This window comes from Ovis canadensis, chromosome 2 (assembly GCF_042477335.2).
Source record: "Ovis canadensis isolate MfBH-ARS-UI-01 breed Bighorn chromosome 2, ARS-UI_OviCan_v2, whole genome shotgun sequence".
In the NCBI taxonomy this organism is placed as follows: domain Eukaryota; kingdom Metazoa; phylum Chordata; class Mammalia; order Artiodactyla; family Bovidae; genus Ovis; species Ovis canadensis.
The window spans coordinates 59,957,995-59,978,895 of NC_091246.1; the positions used below are offsets into that span (position 1 = coordinate 59,957,995).

A 20,901-nucleotide genomic window follows, 5' to 3' on the forward strand; every position below is an offset into this window, starting at 1 on the left:
CTCCGGGAGATGGTGATGGACAGGGAGGCCTGGCGTGCTGCGACTCATGCGGTCGCAAAGAGTCGGACACGACTGAGCTACTAAACTGAACTGACTAAAGAAAAATGAGACACTGAAAAGAAATGTAAACTTAAAGACTTAACAATAGAAACTTAACATCGGAACAGAAACATGGGGGTGGGGGAAAGCTGAACGATAAAGTAAACAGAGCATTAGAGAGCATAAGTTTAAACACTCTAATATCAGTATAAACCTACTGTGAACCATGAAGAAGAGAAGAGAAAGACAGAAATAAAGTTTTTGAATACAATGGCAAATTTTTTTTCTAAAGTTGATGAAAACTATAAATGCATAAATTCAAGTACAAAAAAAATGAAACAAACTCGACTAAGATTCATCACAACCAAATTGCTTCAAACCAGTAATGGGGGAAAAAATCTTACAATTATATAAAAATAAAATTACACATTTCATACAAGAACAGAGAGCACACTCTGGTCAGAAACAACGTAATACAGTTGACAGTGGAATGACATTCTATGGAAAAAATGACTGTCAATCTAAATTACTACAACCAGTGAAAATAACGTAAAACATAAAAGTCTTCGAAGTCAAAGCAAAAATACTTCATTGACAAATTTCATGGAACAACACATAATCACTAGAAGAGCTCACTCAAAAAGTGACAGATAATATGAATAGCCCTTAAAGTGAAATTGCGGTTTAAAAACTTAACATAAGAAAAACACTACCAGAAAACTCTAAACCAATACACCTCAAGAATATAAAAATTCTAAACATGAATTTAGCAAATCAATCAAACAGTACTTCATGAAGGTTAATACTTCATGAGCAAATGAGATTTATCCTGGGAATGCAGGGTTGATTTAACATTAATGGTCAATCATTATCTAATATAGTATTTAAAAAATAATCAATGGTATTTAATCATATTAACAATTTTTTTAAAAAAGATCCTTTTAGTAATAACATGGAAATTTACAATACCATATGTAAAATAGATAGCCAGTGGGAATTTGCTGTAAGACTCAGGGAACTCAAACAGGGGCTCTGCGACACTCTAGAAAGGTGGGGTGAGATGGGAGATGGGAAGGAGGTTTGGGAGGGAGGGGACATGGGTGTACCTATGGTTGATTCTTGTTGATGTATGACAGAAAATCACAAAATTCTGTAAAGCAATTATCCTTCAATTAAAAAAAAAACTAATGTACCAAAAATTTTTTTTAAAAACTCCTCTCAGTAAAGATACAAAATCATTTGACAAAATCCAACATTCATTTTTGATAAAAACTCTAAGTAAACTAGGATCATGAACAAAAAAGCTACAGCTCAAAACACATTCAATGGTGAAAGACCAAATACTTTTCCACTAAGACTGGGAATAAGACAAAAATATCCACTTTCATAATTTCTATTCAAATTGTATTGGAGATTGTACCTAGTACAATAAACTAAACAAAATAAAATAAGACAATAAACACCAAGATTGGAAAGGAAGATGGAAAAATGTTTTTATCTGCAGGCATCGCAACTATCTATACATCTAGAAAAAAGCTACTAGAAAAAAATTATCCAGTAAGGCTGCATTATACTAGTTAATACAAAAACCAAATGTACTTATACTAGCAAGAAAAAAAGTCAAAAATTAATATTAAAAATGCTAATTCCATAAAAGTTTCTAAATAAAAACTGAAAACTCAAGTCTAAAATTTAAATGGGAATGGAAAGGACTTAGGCTAGTCAAAACAACTTTGAAAAAGAACAAAGTGGGATAACTTGTACTACCTGATTTCAAGACTGAGGATAAAGTAGTGATCAAGACAGAATGGTACTGACATAAATAGACCAGTGAAGCAGATTAGAGGCCTTACACAGAAAGATAATGGTCAGTTTATTTTTGACAAAAGTATGAAGGTAATTTAATGGAAAAACGATAATCTTGGTCAGAACGAATAGCCAAGTGAAAAAAATCAACCTCAACACTTACATCATATCATATACAAAAATTCATTAAAAACAGCATGTGGTATATATATAGAACAGATTACAACTCAACAACACGTGACTATGTGCAACATGAAAACTGATACGTACAAAACTTTCCTTAGTGACAGAGGTCAGACTCCATTCTGTACTTCATTCATTTATATAAAATTTATAACTAATGTACCACAAGTACATGTTAAGCAGATGCATGGGAATGGGGGAAAACAGGATGAGGAAACATTTGGGGTGACAATTATGTTTATTACTTGGATTGTGATGACAGTTTCATAAGTGTATTTTTTGTCAAAATTCATCAGCTTTAAATATATGCAGTTTATTGTATATCCATTTTACCTCAATAAAGGTATACAAAATTTCTGTAATTAAAACAAAATAATACATACCACAAAGACCTAAAACAAAATATTGATACATTTGTTTTCACAAAATTAAAAAAACTTACAAAATAGTCCTATAAAAATTATGAGATGTATATTCAACAAAATTCTTCAAATATAACAAACATTCATATTAGAGTAGTATAATTACTGATAATGATTATTCTTTTTGCTATTAGCTGTATTTCTATTACAATTTGCATACTTTTGGTGGTAGTTTAATTTAGTTTTTTTTTTTAAATTGCACTTAAATATGCAAAATATGACCTCAGAAAAAAGTGAATCATTCCGTACCTGCACTGGAGAGCGAATTGTTACCTTCTTACTTCCTTCCACTGCATCAATTTGACAAACAATTGATCTTTCAACTCCAGACTCTCTGTGTCTTACAGTGTACAGTCGTCGTCCCACTTTTGTTAAAGGGATTTTATCAGCAGTAGAGTGGTTAGCAGGTGCTAAATTAAGTATACATATTTAAAATTAATCATAAATCATCATATATTAATTTTAGGTAGACATTTTAAGCCAGAAACATCAGATAATTTCTTAAATTTTTAAACATTATCACTGAAAACTATACAAAGGGATGTTTTAAGAATCCACAATACATTTCTACAGCATTCACTGAAACCCTTCAAAGTATTTTAACAAAAAAAGTTTTTAACTGAAAAAAACTCATCCAAAAGTTAAACCTAAGACAACAACATAATCTTTTAAAAATAACTGACTGATGAGAAAAACTGCTAGAAAATACAAGAATACTGATCTTTGGTTTGTTATCACAATAAAACAGGCAGTCACTGGCAATTACCAAGTAGCTGCGGTTTTCAGTTTTTAATTTTTCCAACAGGCTGTGACACTTTGTCATATCTAAGATTTGATTACAATTTTATATAGCCTTACCTAATATATACATATATTGTATTGGGAGTAAATTATCTATTTATAGATTCCTCTCCCCTAGAAAAGAAAGTGGCAACTCACTCCAGTATTCTTGCCTGGAGAATCCCATGGACAGAGGAGACTGGTGGGCTACAGTCAGTCCATGAGATTGCAAAGACTGAGCAACTATCCTGTCTGCCTCCCCTACTATCCCATAAAAATGTTAGTTTAAAAGCAAACAGAGGTACAATTGATGAGAACAATTCACAGACAATGTTGGGAAAACATGTGAAACCTAGCCACTGTTAAGAATCAGTTACTGACTAGGAAAAAGCACTAGCTATCAATTTTAGCACCCCTCCTCCATGCCTAAGTAACTTTTCTAATGTCCCTCTTTCCATAACTACTTGTCAAAATGTCATAAAGTGTTGTGAGTGAGGATTTGGGACTAATTAATATTTAACTTCACAATGAGTTTTGTTGTTCAGTCATTTAGTCATGTCCAACTCTTTGTGACTCCATGTACCGCATCATGCCGGGCTTCTCTGTCCTTTACTATCTCCCGGAGCTTGCTTAAATTCATGTCCATTGAGTCGATAATGCCATACAATCAATCTCATCCTCTCTCGCTCCCTTCTCCTCCCAAGAGAAGAATGAGTACATACTACAATGTACATACATTGAAGAATACAATGATTACATACTACGATAATTTTACAATGTATTTACTTTTACTTTTTACCTCTCTTCTGAGAAACATAAAGAACACAGGAAAAAAAAAACTACTTCAATAGGCAGAAGATAAAAACCATTCACAAACCCCAAAATCATTATCTTGTGCCACTGGCTGAATTCAAACCTTATTCTGAATTCATTCAGTTGCAAAACTGTGGGAATTTTACTGAGTTATACTAAAAGTGGTTAAAAAACCACTGATAGTTATTGTCTATAAATACTGACTGAAGAAGAGATCTAATAATTTTCTTCTCCAAAGTAGTAAATTATTATGCTCTAAATAAAGTAGTGAATAAAGCCAGAATTTGAAATATAGCAATACAGTGACAACAGCAACCAATGCCCTGCAAAGGAAATAATAAAATTTGCAACATATTAGGAAGGAAATAAAAAACCTGTGAGATACCAGCAGTAAGTAAAGTGGGATATAAAATATAATTTAAAAGAAAATAAAGCCCCAGGATGGTAATTTATCACTTACTAAGAAGAATGAAGAAGTGTTTGCTGCTTAGGCTGGTCATTGCATTGAAATGATCATTGTCTTTAGTTCGCATATAATCCATACTTAAACTCTCCTCATTTTTCAATACATATGATTTTGCCATAGGTACGTTGAGTACACTAAAAGATTCACTTGGTGAAACAGAAATACTAAGTCCAAGAGAATTTAAAATCATAAAAGGTGCCAGATCCCTTATGAAGGTAGCTGAAGATCCAGTGGCAGCTTCTGTAAATGCCTAGCAAGGAAGAGTCATCATAAATACAAAAAAATGTAGAAAACTAAATGACAAGCAGAATACTAACAGATATATGACAATTAACAAAAACTTCTTTTTTTAACCAAAGGGTTAACTCAGACTAGTACCCCAAAATTAAAGTTTCAAATAACTTTTCTTACCTCAGCTAAATTATTTAACATTATAAGGCCACATTTAGATAATGTAATGTTTAGCTGGTCTTTTGAATAGAAAGTGATGACAGTTTTATATTCTGGTACTCTGTAATTTTCTTCTTCAGTGCCTGACTCAACAATGGCCTTTTTGGCTTTCTTTTTCATCTAAAATAACAAATAAATTATAGAAATATGAGAAACATTTGTTTCTAGGAGCATGGCATAACTCATTTTACAAAGGAAAAACAAACATCAGACAAATTTCAACCACTACATTAGAGAAAGCAATACATTTTATCAGTTCCACTGCCTTACTGGAATTATTGGGAGTTCACCCAACTAATGCCACCTGGACAGAGGCGATACTGGAAGAAAAGTTCTCCGCCTTAGTTACACTAAAATGGCAGACATAATTTAGAAGGGGAAAATAAAACCCTAATAAGTAAACGCATATAGCATCTGAACAAAAATCAGAAGCACATACATCATAGCATGTGGAAATTCAGGGCAAGAAAAGTTAGCCTACTAGTGTTATAAATGCTATATATAAAGAACAGAGATCTAGGGACTTAAAAAGTCCAACAATAGTTGCAGAACAGTGCCACTAGGACCTAGGCTCCTGTGAATCAAACTACCTACCTCTTTTTAAGATTTGCAAGTCTACTACCTGTAAGTATCCTGACCTAATCACCACCAAGGAAATTCCTTTATCCAAATCCTTTATCTAAAATGAGCAAAATCAAATGTACTGGTCTAATACAAAAAGCTGGAAATACCAAGATAGTCACCCTCATTGTTCCTTAAACTGGCTTTAAGCCACTGAAAATTTGTCCATTATTTGACAGAATCATTATTAGGGAGGAGATATGCTAATAATCCTACAATCTCTTGCTTCAGAAGCACAATTTCATCCATCTAAAGGTTCTGATTTATATAATTACATAAATTCACACTATATTTGAAGTAAATAATAATGTATTTTCTTTTATATACACACTCTTCAGATACCAAGGAAAACTTGGGATAGATAACCTAAAAGAAAATGCTAGAAGTATTTTAAGATGATAGTTTATAAGTGGGGACTTTGCAGCCAGTATTGCATTCCACCTCTTCAAATTTAAAGGTATTACTTTATGGAAGTCCTTTAACTTCAACAGTTTTAGTTCTATCATATATCAAAATGAAGGTTAAAACTGTATCTTCTTCAGAAGTTTGTTTTAAGGTTTAAAGCAAAAGTAGATTATTTAAGACAGTGTCTAGTACATAATATTGTGTCTAGTACACAATATTTATATTAGAAGCCCATGAGGTGACAGTCTTGGGTTTGAAAATTACATTCAGAGGTCAAACAAGGAAGCATGTGGAAAGGTTCATAATGAAATATCTGAACTCTGCTGTGATTAAAATTCAAGTGTGTGTGATGTGGACATCCTCAATATTTGAAAAAAATTCCCAGATATCAAAAATACCTTGATTCCAAGATTCCATGGTCTAAAATCCTCAGTCTGATCAATTTCTAAGGGTTCAAGCAAAGGCTCCCACACACCAAACATTTCATTGTAATAATGTACCTAGAGAGAGAATTTAATTTTTTAAATAAAACATTCTGGTATTTTCTAAAATCATCTTCCGTGTTGTTCCTCACACCATTCCTTTTGGCTGTGCTATTTCTTCTGTATGAAAACCATCGACATGCCATTAGTTTCCTATACATTCTTTCTCAATGATTTCCTCATCTGACTAACTTTATGGTCTACTCGTCACAATTTATTCCAGAAAAAACTCTCTTTTAAGTATCTTTCCTTGATTTTTAGGCTGGGTTTAACAGTGACAACTGTGTTCATCATTCAAACATTACTGGAATTTTAAAAACATGTTCTGTCTACCTCCACTAATTTTTAGAAAGCCTTTGAAGTGAAGGCAAGTAACATGTGATTCAATAAGCATGTACGTATTTGAAGTCTCTGAACTTCCTGGACATCTTAGATCAAATTCTCTACAAAGTATAGATAATTCTAGCTAAAACTTGGAAACTTGAAACGTAAGTCTGTCAGTCCTACCTCTATTAGCATATAACTCTCTCATCACAAATATTGTAGCAGCTTATAAATTTTCATACTTATTGACTGAAGTAGAATATGAGATTAGTTTCTACTAAACATAAACTAAATACTTTAAAGCAAAGTATCCCTGGGAAGATTCTATGTAGAAAAGTTCTGATGCATAATATATGTTGGCTCAAAGTAAGTATCTTCCATATAACTACAGGACTCTCACAGAAATGTGAAAGACCTTGGTGGAGTCTCACCAGAGTATGAAGATCTGCATTATATAAATATATAAAGCATATTCTTCTAATTTTTTTAAGTCACTATTTCCAAAGAGAAAAGAAATACTCTATTATTACTTTAAGGAAAAAAGGATACTTAATTTTTAAAATTAACAATTTTACTTCTACTCAACAATCTATGGTATGGACCTAAAAGAAGCAATAGGTATTAAGAAGAGGTGGCAAGAATACACAGAAGAACTGTACAAAAAAGATCTTCACGACCCATGTAATCACGATGGTGTGATCACTCAGCTACAGCAAGACATCTTGTAATGAAAATCAAGTGGGCCTTAGGAAGCATCACTACAAACAAAGCTAGTGGAGGTGATGGAATTCCAGTTGAGCTGTTTCAAATCTTAAAAGATGACGTTGTGAAAGTGCTGCACTCAATATGCCAGCAGCTTGGGAAAACTCAGCAGGGGCCACAGGACTGGAAAAGGTCAGTTTTCATTCCAATCCCAAAGAAAGGCAATGCAAAAGAATGCTCAAACTACCACACAATTATACTCATCTCACACGCTGGTAAAATAATGCTCAAAATTCTCCAAGCCAGGCTTCAGCAATATGTGAACCGTGAACTTCCAGATGTTCAAGCTGGTTTTAGAAAAGGCAGAGCAACCAGACATCAAATTGCCAACATCCGCTGGATAATCGAAAAAGCAAGAGAGTTCCAGAAAAACATCTACTTCTGCTTTATTGACTATGCCAAAGCCTTTGACTGTGTGGATCACAATAAACTGTGGGAAATTCTGAAAGAGATGGGAATACCAGACCACCTAACCTGCCTCTTGAGAAACCTGTATGCAGGTCAGGAAACAACAGTTAGAACGGGACATGGAACAACAAACTGGTTTCAAATAGGAAAAGGAGTACATCAAGGCTGTATACTGTCACCCTGCTTATTTAGCTTATATGCAGAGTACATCATGAAAATGCCAGGCTGGATGAAACACAAGCTGGAATCAAGATTGCTGGGAGAAATATCAATAACCTCAGATATGCAGATGACACCACCCTTACGGCAGAAAGTGAAGAACAACTAAAGAGCCTCTTGAAGAAAGTGAAAGAGGAGAGTGGAAAAGTTGGCTTAAAGCTCAACATTCAAAAAACTAAGATCATGGCATCCAGTCCCATCACTTCATGGCAAATAGATGGGGAAACAGTGGCTGACTTTATTTTTCTGGGCTCCAAAATCACTGTGGACGGTGATTGCAGCCATGAAATTAAAAGACACTTGCTCCTTGGAAGGAAAGTTATGACCAACCTAGACAGCATATTAAAAAGCAGAGACATTATTTTGGTAACAAAGGTCCATCTAGTCAAGGCTGTGGTTTTTCCAGTAGTCATGTATGGATGTGAGAGTTGGACTGTGAAGAAGGCTGAGCACCAAAGAATTGATGCTTTTGAACTGTGGTGTTGGAGAAGACTCTTGAGAGTCCCTTGGACTGCAAGGAGATCCAACCAGTCCATCCTAAAAGAGATCAGTCTTGAGTGTTCATTGCAAAGACTGATGGTGAAGGTGAAACTACAATACTTTGGTCATTTGATGTGAAGAGACTCATTTGAAAAGACCCTGATGCTGGGAAAGATTGAGGGTAGGAGGAGAAGGGGATGACAGAGGATGAGATCGTTGTACGGCATCAATGACTCAATGGACATGAGTTTGAGTAGACTCTGGGAGTTGGTAATGGACAGAGAGGCCTGGTGTGCTGTGGTCCATGGGGTCATGAAGAGTCAGACATGACTGAGTGACTGAACTGAATAAAAGTCTATTAATTTAATCACCTTAAGATGAATGAAATCAGTTGAAATATAAACATAATATGGATGTCTACTCTAAAAGTAAGGTACACATAAAAACAACTATATCAAGGGCATAAATAGGTACACTTTTTCCCAAAAGTTTGGGAATCAACATTGTATTTGTGATAAACTTAATTTAAATGTTTAAATGAGATTTCCAAAATAGTTCATATGTAGCAGTATTTCTTACATAATCTGGAAAAATACTATATATGCTTACTTCTAGCTCAAGTTGACAGTGGAGATTTATTAAGGAGCTCCAGTTTTTGCCTTCCCCTGAGAAACGTGATTTTGCCAATAGCATCGGTACTGTTCTATGACCAATTCCAGCCTCAAGAACTAGAAAAATAGAATCAATGTTCATTTTTATTATCTCTCCTTTGGGTACCAATTCAGGCATGGGAGCTCTTTTTACAGCTTCATTTGATTCTTCAAGAAACCACATATTTAAATCTTTTGTATCCTTCTTTTCCCATAAATGTGCTGTAGAAGAAGCAGTTTCTTTTGGGATGGTTTCCTTGGCAGTATAAAGTGCTGAAGTTATGGTAATCACAGTATTTATGATAACTGGTGAAACCTAAGGAGAAAATTTCAAAGTAAAAAAAAAAAAAAAAAAACACAAAAATCACTTTCCAAACTACATACTTCAAAGAACATGAAATATATTTGCTGAAGGATCAAGAGGAATTAATACTGAAGTAATATTACTACCAAGAAACAGATACAATTTGCTGCCTACAAAATCTTTTTTTATTATCATAGCTAATTTCAATAGTAAAATATTTACATATTGATATTAAACTGACCAATTTCAACTATACATACTATAAGGAAGCTACCTACAGAAGCAGTCAACTACCAATAATAAAATACATGAAAACATTCATCATAAAACGTAAATTGTCATTTTTAAATTATGTGTCAAAATATTTTTAAACAGCTTCCTTTTGCTTATTTAATGATTAAAATTGTTGCTATAAGTGCTTCTTTCTAAGTTTTATTGTTTTTTTCAAAAGGGCACTAAAGATCTGAATGACTACATTATAACTTACCTTCAGTGTCAGGGATTTTACTGATAATTCAAGTACTTGTGGATCTGTACTTATCTGAGTAGCTTGACAGAACAAGTCACAGGGTTGCAAAACCTAGAAGAGAAAAATCAATACTATTAAATTAACACATTCTTAAAATATTTTTACTTAAAGACTTATCCAACAGGAGATAACTATGCTAAATAAACAAGTTAGTAAAATTAATCTACTTCAATAACAAGTCAATCAATAAAACATTCCTTTCTTATCCTCTCGTTCATTATTTATAATAAACAGAAAGTACTTATATTAGCAACACTACTGATAAAGAAAAAGAATTTCTTAAATATACAAAAAATTCACAAAACTTGTATTCTGTATTTTATTTTATAGCAGTCCCTTGGTATCCCTTCGGGACTGGTTCCAGGACACAAACACCTGTCCCCTACCTGCTTCCTCCCACCCATGGCAGATACTAAAATCCAAGAATGCTCAACTCCTTTGTATATTGATAAAATGGCACAGTATTCAACAACAATGAAACAAACAGTACAATTTTAAAAAATGGCAAGAGAAGTTGAATAGATTTTTTTTTTCCCAAAGAAGACAGAAGGCCAACAAGCACATGAAAAGATGTTCAAGATCACTATTTATCAGGGAAATGCAAATCAAAACCAAAATAAAATATCACCTCATATCTGTTGTAACGGCTATTATGAAAAAGGCAAGAAATAAGAGTTGGAAAGAATGTGAAGGAAAGGGAATCCTCATTCACTAGATGTGGGATTTGTGTAGTTACTGTGGAAAAACAGTATGGAGTGTCCTCAAAAAAATAAGACTAGCTATCATATGATTCACCTATTTCACTTCTGGGTATTTATCCAAATAATACAAAAGCACTAATTCAAAAAGATTAATGTCACCCCCTATGTTCACTGCAGCATTATCTACAATAGTCAAGGTATGAAAAAAACCTAGAGTGCATATCAACAGATGAAAGATAATGAAAATGTGGAGTGTTCCTATATGTTTGTATGAGAAGGGAATACTACTCAGGCATAAAAAGGTGAAACCTTGCTATCTGCAACAATATGGATGGACCTTGAGGGTATGATGGACCTAAGAGAAATGAGTCAGATGGAGAAAGACAAATATTGCATGATTTCATCTACGTAAGTAATATAAAAAAGAAAGAAACAGGAAACGAACAAATCAAACAACAACATAGATACAGATAACAGATTGGAGGTTACACAGGGGAAGGCATGAGGAACAAAATGCAGTCAAGGATGTCAACTGTATGGTTATGGGTAAAAACTAAATTTTTGGTGGTGAACATACTGTTGCATATGCAGAAGTAGAAAAATAATACTGTACCCATGAAACTTATATAATGTTGTAAGTCAACATTATCTCAAGAAAAAAAAAGACCAAGTACAGTCAGCCCTCTGTATCCACAGGTTCTATATTTGAAGATTCAACCACAGATTGAGTTACTAAAATAGAAGTTTTATCGTGGTACTTTTTTCCATTATAAAAGTAAATGAAATACGTTAACCTATATAGGCCGAGACCTACCCCACGTCCGAGGTCAGGGGCAGTAGCCTAGGGTGCCAGGCTGCGACAGCGCAGGAACGGCCAAGAGGAGCTACCTCATGTCAGAGGTCAGGGGCCACGGCCGGGAGGAGATACCCCGCGTCCGATGCCAGGGGCAGCGGCCGAAAGGAGCCACCTCATGTCTGAGGCCAGGGGCGGGGGCCAGAAGGAGCAACCCCACGCCCGAGGCCAGGGCAGCAACCGGGAGGAGCAACCCCACGCCCAAGAAGTGGTGGCTGCCAAGGCTCAAGAGGGCCTAGAGGAGCCATCCCACATTGAAGGTCAGGAAGGGTGGTGGGAGGAGATACCCCTCATCCAAGGTAAGAAGCAGCGGCTGTGCTTTGCTGGAGCAGCCGTGAAGAGATACCCCACGCCCAAGGTAAGAGAAACCCAAGTAAGATGGTAGGTGTTGCAAGAGGGCATCAGAGGGCTGACACACTGAAACCATACTCACAGAAATCTAGTCAATCTAATCACACTAGGACCACAGCCTTGTCTAACTCAATGAAACCAAGCCATGCCTGCAGGGCAACTTAAGATGGGCAGGTCATGGTGGAGAGGTCGGACAGAGCGTGGTCCACTGGAGAAGGGAATGGCAAGCCACTTCAGTATTCTTGCCTTGAGAACCCCATGAACAGTATGAAAAGGCAAAATGATAGGATACTGAAAGAGGTACTCCCCAGGTCAGTAGGTGCCCAATATGCTACTGGAGATCAGAGGAGAAATAACTCCAGAAAGAATGAAGGGATGGAGCCAAAGCAAAAACAATACCCAGCCGTAGATGTGACTGGTGATAGAAGCAAGGTCCGATGCTGTAAAGAGCAATATTGCATAGGAACCTGGAATGTCAGGTCCATGAATCAAGGAAAATTGGAAGCAGTCAAACAGGAGATGGCAAGAGTGAACGTCGACATTCTAGGAATCAGCGAACTAAAATGGACTGGAAGGGGTGAATTTAACTCAGATGACCATTATATCTACTACTACAGGCAGGAATCCCTTAGAAGAAATGGAGTAGCCATCATGGTCAAAAAAGAGTCCAAAACTTAGTACTTGGATGCAATCTCAAAAACGATAGAATGATCTCTGTACATTTCCAAGGCAAACCATTCAATATCACAGTAATCCAAGTCTATGCCCGAACCAGCAACGCTGAAGAAGCTGAACGGTTTTATGAAGACCTACAAGACCTTTTAGAACTAACACCAAAAAAAGATGTCCTTTTCATTATAGGGGAGAGGAATGCAAAAGTAGGAAGTTAAGAAATACCTGGAGTAACAGGCAAATCTGGCCTTGGAATGCAGAATGAAGCAGGGCAAAGACTAATAGTTTTGCCAAGATAATGCACTGGTCATAGCAAACACCCTCTTCCGACAACACAAGAGAAGACTCTACACATGGACATCACCAAATGGTCAACACCAAAATCAGACTGATTATATTCTTTGCAGCCAAAGATGGAGAAGCTCTATACAGTCAACAAAAACAAGACCAGGAGCTGACTAGCTCAGACCATGAACTCCTTATTACCAAATTCAGACTTAAATTGAAGGAAGTGGGGAAAACCACAAGACCATTCAGGTATGACCTAAATCAAATCCCTTATGATTAACAGTGGAAGTGAGAAATAGATTTAAGGGCCTAGATCTGATAGATAGAGTGCCTGATGAACTATGGAATGAGGTTCGTGACACTGTACAGGAGACAGGGATCAAGACCATCCCCATGGAAAAGAAATGCAAAAAAGCAAAATGGCTGTCTGGGGAGGCCTTACAAATAGCTGTGAAAAGAAGAGAGGCGAACAGCAAAGGAGAAAAGGAAAGATATAAGCATCTGAATGCAGAGTTCCAGAGAATAGCAAGAAGAGATAAGAAAGCCTTCTTCAGCGATCAATGCAAAGATATAGAGGAAAACAACAGAATGGGAAAGACTAGAGATCTCTTCAAGAAAATTAGAGATACCAAGGGAACATTTCATGCAAAGATGGGCTCGATACAGGACAGAAATGGTATGGACCTAACAGAAGCAGAAGATAGTAAGAAGAGATTGCAAGAATACACAGAAGAACTGTACAAAAGAGATCTTCATGACCCGGATAATCACAATAGTGTGATCACTCATCTAGAGCCAGACATCCTGGAATGTGAAGTCAAGCAGGCGTTAGAAAGCATCACTACAAACAAAGCTAGTGGAGGTGATGGAATTCCAGTTGAGCTGTTTCAAATCCTGGAAGATGATGCTGTGAAAGTGCTGCACTCAATGTGCCAGCAAATTTGGAAAACTCAGCAGTGGCCACAGGACTGGAAAAGGTCAGTTTTCATTCCAATTCTGAAGAAAGGCAATGCCAAAGAATGCTCAAACTACCACACAATTGCACTCATCTCACACGCTAGTAAATTAATGCTCAAAATTCTCCAAGCCAGGCTTCAACAGTATGTGAACCGTGAACTTCCAGATGTTCAAGCTGGTTTTAGAAAAGGCAGAGGAACCAGAGATCAAATTGCCAACATCCGCTGGATGGTTGAAAAAGCAAGAGAGTTCCAGAAAAACATCTATTTCTCCTTTATTGACTATGCCAAAGCCTTTGACTGTGTGGATCACAAGAAACTGCGGAAAATTCTGAAAGAGATGGGAATACCAGACCATCTGACCTGCCTCTTGAGAAACCTGTATGCAGGTCAGGAAACAAGTTAGAACCAGACATGGAACAACAGACTGGTTTCAAATAGGAAAAGGAGTACATCAAGGCTGTATATTGTCACCCTGCTTATTTAACTTATATGCAGAGTACATTATGAGAAACGTGGGCCTGGAGGAAGGACAAGCTGGAATCAAGATTGCTGGGAGAAATATCAATAACCTCAGATATGCAGATAATACCACCCTTATGGCAGGAAGTGAAGAAAAACCAAAGAGCCTCTTGATGAAAGTGAAAGAGGAGAGTGAAAAAGTTGGCTTAAAGCTCAACATTCAGAAAACTAAGATCGTGGCATCTGTTCCCATCACTTCATGGCAAATAGATGGGGAAACAGTAGAAACAGTGGGTGACTTAATTTTTCTGGGCTCCAAAATCACTGGGGATGGTGATTGCAGCCATGAAATTAGAAGATGCTTGCTCCTTGGAAGGAAAGTTATGACCAACCTAGACAGCATATTAAAAAGCAGAGACATTATTTTGGTAACAAAGGTCCATCTAGTCAAGGCTGTGGTTTTTCCAGTGGTCATGTATGGATGTGAGAGTTGGACTATAAATTAAAGCTGAGGGCCGAAGAAATGATGCTTTTGAACTGCGTGTTAGAGAAGACTCTTGAGAGTCCCTTGGACTGCAAGGAGATCCAACCAGTTCATCCTAAAGCAGATCAGTCCTGGGTGTTCATTGGAGGGACTGATGTTGAAGCTGAAACTCCAATACTTTGGCTACCTGATGTGGAGAGCTGACTCATTGGAAAAGACCCTGATGCTAGGAAAGATTGAGGGCAGGAGGAGAATGGGATGACAGAGGATGAGATGGTTGGATGGCATCATCAGCTCAATGGACATAGGTTTGGGTAGACTCCAGGAGTTGGTGATGGACAGTGAGGACTGGCCTGCTGCGGTTCATGGGGTCTCAGAGAGTTAGACATGACTGAGAGACTGAACTGAACATACAACTCAACATCATTTTTGTTTTTTTACCAAATGCTCCAATTAAAGATGAGCAGCAGAACTGAACAGACATTTTTCCAAAGAGGACATGCAGATGACCAACAGGCATATGAAATGATGTTCAACACTGCTAATCAGTAGAGAGATGCAAATCAAAACCACAATTAGCTATCACCTCACACCTGTCACAATGACTATCATCAAAAAAACAAATGCAGGCAATCATGTAGAGAAAAGGGAATCCACTGTCAAAGTAGTCTTTACTGTCAGGATGAAGATAGGATATACAAATGACTGATTAGTAAATAAAACAAGAGTTTTGCAGCAAAAATAAAAAAAAATACCCTCCATGAATAAATAATAGTTTTGGTTGTTAAAGCTACTTACATATGGAATCACCAAATGGTTAACAAACTAAGGATGGCCAAGGAGACCAATACCTGGTATATAGGAGTTTTTTAGTATTAAAACTGCTAAAATCACCTCCAAGTAGTAAGCTTAACAGAAAGCAAGCTGTGACAACAATGTTTATCCTGAAAAAGACAATAGTCACTTTACATATGTCTATAGTGGATAATGTTTAAAAAGAGAGAGAGACAGAGCCACGTGAGAAAATGTGAACAATGCTCTTTTAAGACAGGAAAAATCAAAGACTCCAACATGGGCTATCCAAGGAACTTACTCCATTGTTGGAGCTTCACGTTTTCACAATTCAATTCAGCAGGACATTTCAATTCTCATGAAGCAATGACTACGAAGTGTTTCCTATTCTTTCTTTTTCTTTTTTTTTTTTTATTCTTTCTTTTTCTGAATGGGTTTTTAAGCTTTGAGTTTGCAGTCCTTGTACCACTGTTAAACTAGTGATTGTGTATAGCGGTGAGGCGTGCATCTGTCAAAAATTGGTAACTTATTTGTCTATTAGTTAATATATTGCCTGGGCTTCCCTGGTGGCTCAGAGGATAAAGCATCTGCCTGTGATGCGAAAGACCCAGGTTTGATCCCTGGGTCAGGAAGATCCCCTGGAGAAGGAAATGGCAACCCACTCCAGTATTCTTGCCTGGAGAATCCCATGGACGGAGGAGCCTGGTGGGCTATAGTCCATGGGGTCGCAAAGAGTCGGACACGACTGTGTGACTACACTTACTTAATATATTGCCAAACCGAAAGAAGTCATATGCAGACACAATAAAGAAAGCTATCATCTAGGAGGAGGAACAAAAGGGTGGAGAGGTAGGTGGACATGGAGTATATCTCTTTCCATGGTCAGGAATACACCTTCAGACACAGTAGTACATGCAGAACACCAGGTAAGAGGGGACAGGAGTACCTGACCAGTGAAAAAGAACATAGGACCACCCAAAACTCAGTAGGACAAAGAAACTAGGGGGAAAAACAGGAGTGTTCATAGGACTGGACCTCCCCTTGGCAGGTGGGCAAACTGAAGCAGGGGTCCAATCCCCACATCGGGGCAATTGTCTGAGTCAGAGGAGAAACATTTAAGGCTGAGAGTGAAACAGCTGATCTGTGGCAGCCTAAATGGAATGAGAATCAGACAGTCCTTGCCACAGCCATACATACTCTGGACAGGGACACAGGTCCCATGGAAGGTGCAGCAGCTGGGAGCTGGAGTCTAGATACTATGGAGCAATCCGTGTGAGGGCTGCTGTTGACTGTGGAGAGACGGATTTAGGAGATGTGAGGGAGGAGACTGTGAAGGAAAATGCCTGTAGAGGAAAGCCAGGAAGCCATGGAAGCAAGGTGATACTACTGAGTCACTCATAGAGGGTGGAACCATCACTATAGCCTCTCTCTCCCCACATGCAAGCATTGGCACCTGAACGATAAAAAGTCTGGCCCATCCAACACCTGATGCACTGCACTACAGGGTAGGACCCCACCCAGGGTGCCCCTTTAAGTGCCTGAAATGCCGGTCTATGGACAGGACCCCAGCCAAGGGGGCCCCTCTATGTGCCTGACGCGCTGAACAACAGAGAAGGATCCCAGGCAAAGGAGCCCTCTAAGTGCCTGAATGGATGGAGCTATGGGAAAAACTGGCCAAAGAGGCCTTCTAATTGCCAGCTACAAGAGGCTTGAAAAAAGACTCTGATAGGGCCATAACTTCTTTGGTGGAGGCAGTCCATGTCCCTGCACACTTGGTGCTGCCCAGGATCCCCACAAGCCAAGAAGCTGCACCACCTTCTCACTCAACTCTCACTGGGGCAGAGTTGCCACAGGCAAAAAAAGTCTTGCATCTACACACAGAGGGTTGCTTCAGTAGTATCCAGCTCATTGTGAACCTGCAGACTGTGGCCTGACAGGCTTCTGTCAGGGGGGTTCTCCAGGCAAGAATACTGGAGCGTATTGGCCAATACTGGTTGCCATACCCTTCTAGAGCACTGTAGTTCCTGCTGCTCTAGCTGCCAACTCCCCTGAGTACCTGGTGCTGCCAGAACTCTTGCAAACTAAACAGCTGCACCACTCCCCACATCTGGCCCTCACAGAGGCAAATCCAAGTCCTCCAGGGCAGCCCCAGGAGCAAACCCCAGTGGACAACCCACATGCAGAGATGGAAATAAAACCACAATTGAAACCCAGGGGCAGTGTGGCTAAGGAAGAAGACTGCAAAACCTTCCCACTAGTTATACAAACTGCAGATTAAATCCACACGATCAACGAGGCAGACTCTCTGTCTATGGAATACATAAAAGGACATTCAGAGCTCCCACAAAAGGAAACACACCGGTTCTGATAGCTGTGGACATTGGAGAGAAGAACACACAGGAGTAGGACCAGATTAGAATCTGAGTTGCCCCCATAGCAGTTCCGGAGATCAGCAGTTTTGGAGGGCATAAAAGGGAGATGAGGTGGACTGCGAACTACAGCAAGGAAAGGACTCTGACAGCAGTGGCTCAAGAAAAACATTATTCTTATGGTTTGACTTGTCCTGTAGATTCCCTTGGATTCTTTTCTCTTTTTTTTTGCCCCTCTGTTGTAGTTGTCAATTTTTTGGCACTATGAAATCTAATTAAGTTTTTGAATTTTTTTTTTTCTCCTCAGACACATTTTTTATTGTTGTTATAAACCTCTGCCTCTACATTGAGCTTTTGCAGTTCTGGGGAGTTTTCCTTTTTATTTTCTTTTTTAATTTTATTTTTTAAAACCTATTATTATTTTTTATACATTTATTCCTTTGTTTGCTTTTCATACTGTTCCTTTCCCCTTCCAGATAATCTTTAATGTATATGTCTTCTCCATCTACCTGTATTTAACTTTGCATATTTATTCTTTCTTTTCTTTCCTGTCAAACATTTGTTAGCTTTACTTTCATAGCTTTATTCCCCAACTTGCGTCTTCCTTTAGTTTCATTTTCCAGTTTCTGCTTTAGTTAGTTTTGTTCTTAACTGGTAGATATAACTCTTGATTTCCTTTGTTCACGGGGTCAATCTATTGTACTTTATTTTTGTTGGACTGTTTTGATTTTGCTTATGGGTGTAATGCGTATGTGTATATTCAGTCACACTTCTTATTGTTGTTATAAACCTCTGACTCTGTGTTGGGATTTTGCAGTTCTGTTTTCCTTTTTTCTTTCTCCTTCCTTTATGTCTTTTTTTTTCTTTGCTCTTTTTTATAATTTTAATTTTTTAAACCTATTATTTTTTTCTCTACATTTATTTATTTGTTTGCCTTTCCTACTGTTCTTTTCCCCTTGCAGTTAATCTTTAATGTATTTAAATCTTCTTCCTCTACCTGTATTTAACTTTGCATATCTATTCTTTCTTTCCTTTCCTCTCAATATATGTGTTAGTTTTCTTTTCTTTGCTTTATTGCATACTTGGCACCTTGCTTAGTTTTGTTTTCTAGTTTATGCTTTAGTTAGTTTTGTTCTTAACAGGTAAAGGTAATTTTTTATTTCCTTTGTTCACCAGGTCAATCACTGTACTGTATTTTTGTTGAACTGTTTTGACTTTGCTTATGGGTGTATATGTATATTGCATCATTTTAATTATTATTTGCCTGATTTTATAACTGCCATTTGTCTGGCGTTCATCTTTGGTTTCTCATTTTGGGGTATTTGTTTTTAATCTTACTTAATGCCATACAAACCACTTGTGGAATCTTCCTTCCTGACCAGGGATCAAGCCCTGAGCCTCTGGAGTGGAAACACTGACTCCAAGACCCTAGACCACCAGAGAACTAACCCTATGGAGTACCAAATAATGAGAACTCACACAAAGGAAACCACTTAAGTACAACACCTGGCATCACCCAACCGTCAGTAACACCCTGTGCAGGATGCCTCATCTAAACAACAAACAAAAAAAATACAAACCCAATCACCAGCAGACAGGATTACCACCTCACTCACCCTTGCCCATCAGAGGAAAAGCAAACAAAGGAAGGAACAAAAACTCATCACAAATCTCAGCCTATAGGAAGCTTACACAAACCACTGCACCAAACATAGGAGGGCAGAAACCAAAAGGAAGAAAGAATTCAACCTTTTACCCAGGGAAAAGACCACAAACACAGTAAGTTAAAAAAAAAAAAATTAAGATTGGCTGAATGGATACAAAAACAAGATACATATATATGCTGTCTATAAGAAACCCACTTCAGACCTAAAGACACATATAGACGGAAAGTGAGAGGATGGAAAAATATACTCCTTGCACATGGAAAGCAGAAGAAAGCTGAAGTAGCAGTCCTCATATCAGACAAAACAGACCTTAAAATAAAGATTACAAGAGATAAGGAAGGACACTACATTGATTGATCAAGGGGTTGATCCAAGAGGAAGACATAACAACTGTAAATATCTATGCACCCAACATAGGAGCACCTCAGTACATAAGAGAAACACTAACAGACATAAAAGGAGAAATTGACAGTAACACAGTAATAATAGGAGACTTTAACACCCCACTCTCACCAATGGACAGATCATCAAAACTGAAAATTAAAAAGAAACACAAGTCTTAAATGATACATTAGATGAGATGGATCTCACTGATATCTTCAGGACATTCCATCCAAATGCAGAAGAATACACCTTCTCAAGTGCACATGGAACATTCTCCAGGACAGACCACATCTTGGGTCACAAATCAAATCTCAGTTAATTTAAGAAAACTGAAACCGTGTCAAGCATCTTCTCTGACAGCAACGCTATGAGACTAGATATCAATTACAAGAAAAAACTGTAAGAAAAACAAACACATGGAGATTAAACAACACATTTCTAAATAACCAATAGGTTACTGAAGAAATCAAAAGGGAAATCAAAAAACTTCTAGAAATAAATGACAATGTAAACATGACAACTCTAAAACCTAATGGGATGCAGCAAAAGCAGTCCTAAGAGGGACGCTTATAGCAATACAATCCTACCTCAAGAAACAAGAAATATATCAAATAGACAACCTAACTTTACACCTAAAACAAATGGAAAAAGAAGAACAAAAAAAAACCCAAAATTAGTAGAAGGAAAGAAATAATAAAGGTCCAAGAAATAAATGAAAAAGAAATGAAAGACATAACAGAAAAGATTAATAAAATGAAAAGCTGGTTCTTTGAGAAGAT

At 37.3% G+C, this 20,901-nt stretch overlaps 1 protein-coding gene across 3 annotated transcripts in view; it reads right to left on the minus strand.

The window, feature by feature from the left end:
• VPS13A (vacuolar protein sorting 13 homolog A) overlaps window positions 1–20,901 on the minus strand; it is a 272,036-nt gene that overhangs the window by 87,943 nt on the left and 163,192 nt on the right. For all 3 annotated transcript variants that reach the window (XM_069576302.1, XM_069576303.1, XM_069576304.1), the window contains exons 40-45: window positions 10,102–10,194; window positions 9,270–9,626; window positions 6,384–6,485; window positions 4,921–5,079; window positions 4,504–4,759; window positions 2,700–2,860 (exon numbers count right to left, since the gene is read on the minus strand). In XM_069576302.1, the coding sequence (XP_069432403.1) occupies window positions 2,700–2,860; window positions 4,504–4,759; window positions 4,921–5,079; window positions 6,384–6,485; window positions 9,270–9,626; window positions 10,102–10,194 (1,128 nt within the window). The remainder of the gene's footprint in view (window positions 1–2,699; window positions 2,861–4,503; window positions 4,760–4,920; window positions 5,080–6,383; window positions 6,486–9,269; window positions 9,627–10,101; window positions 10,195–20,901) is intronic.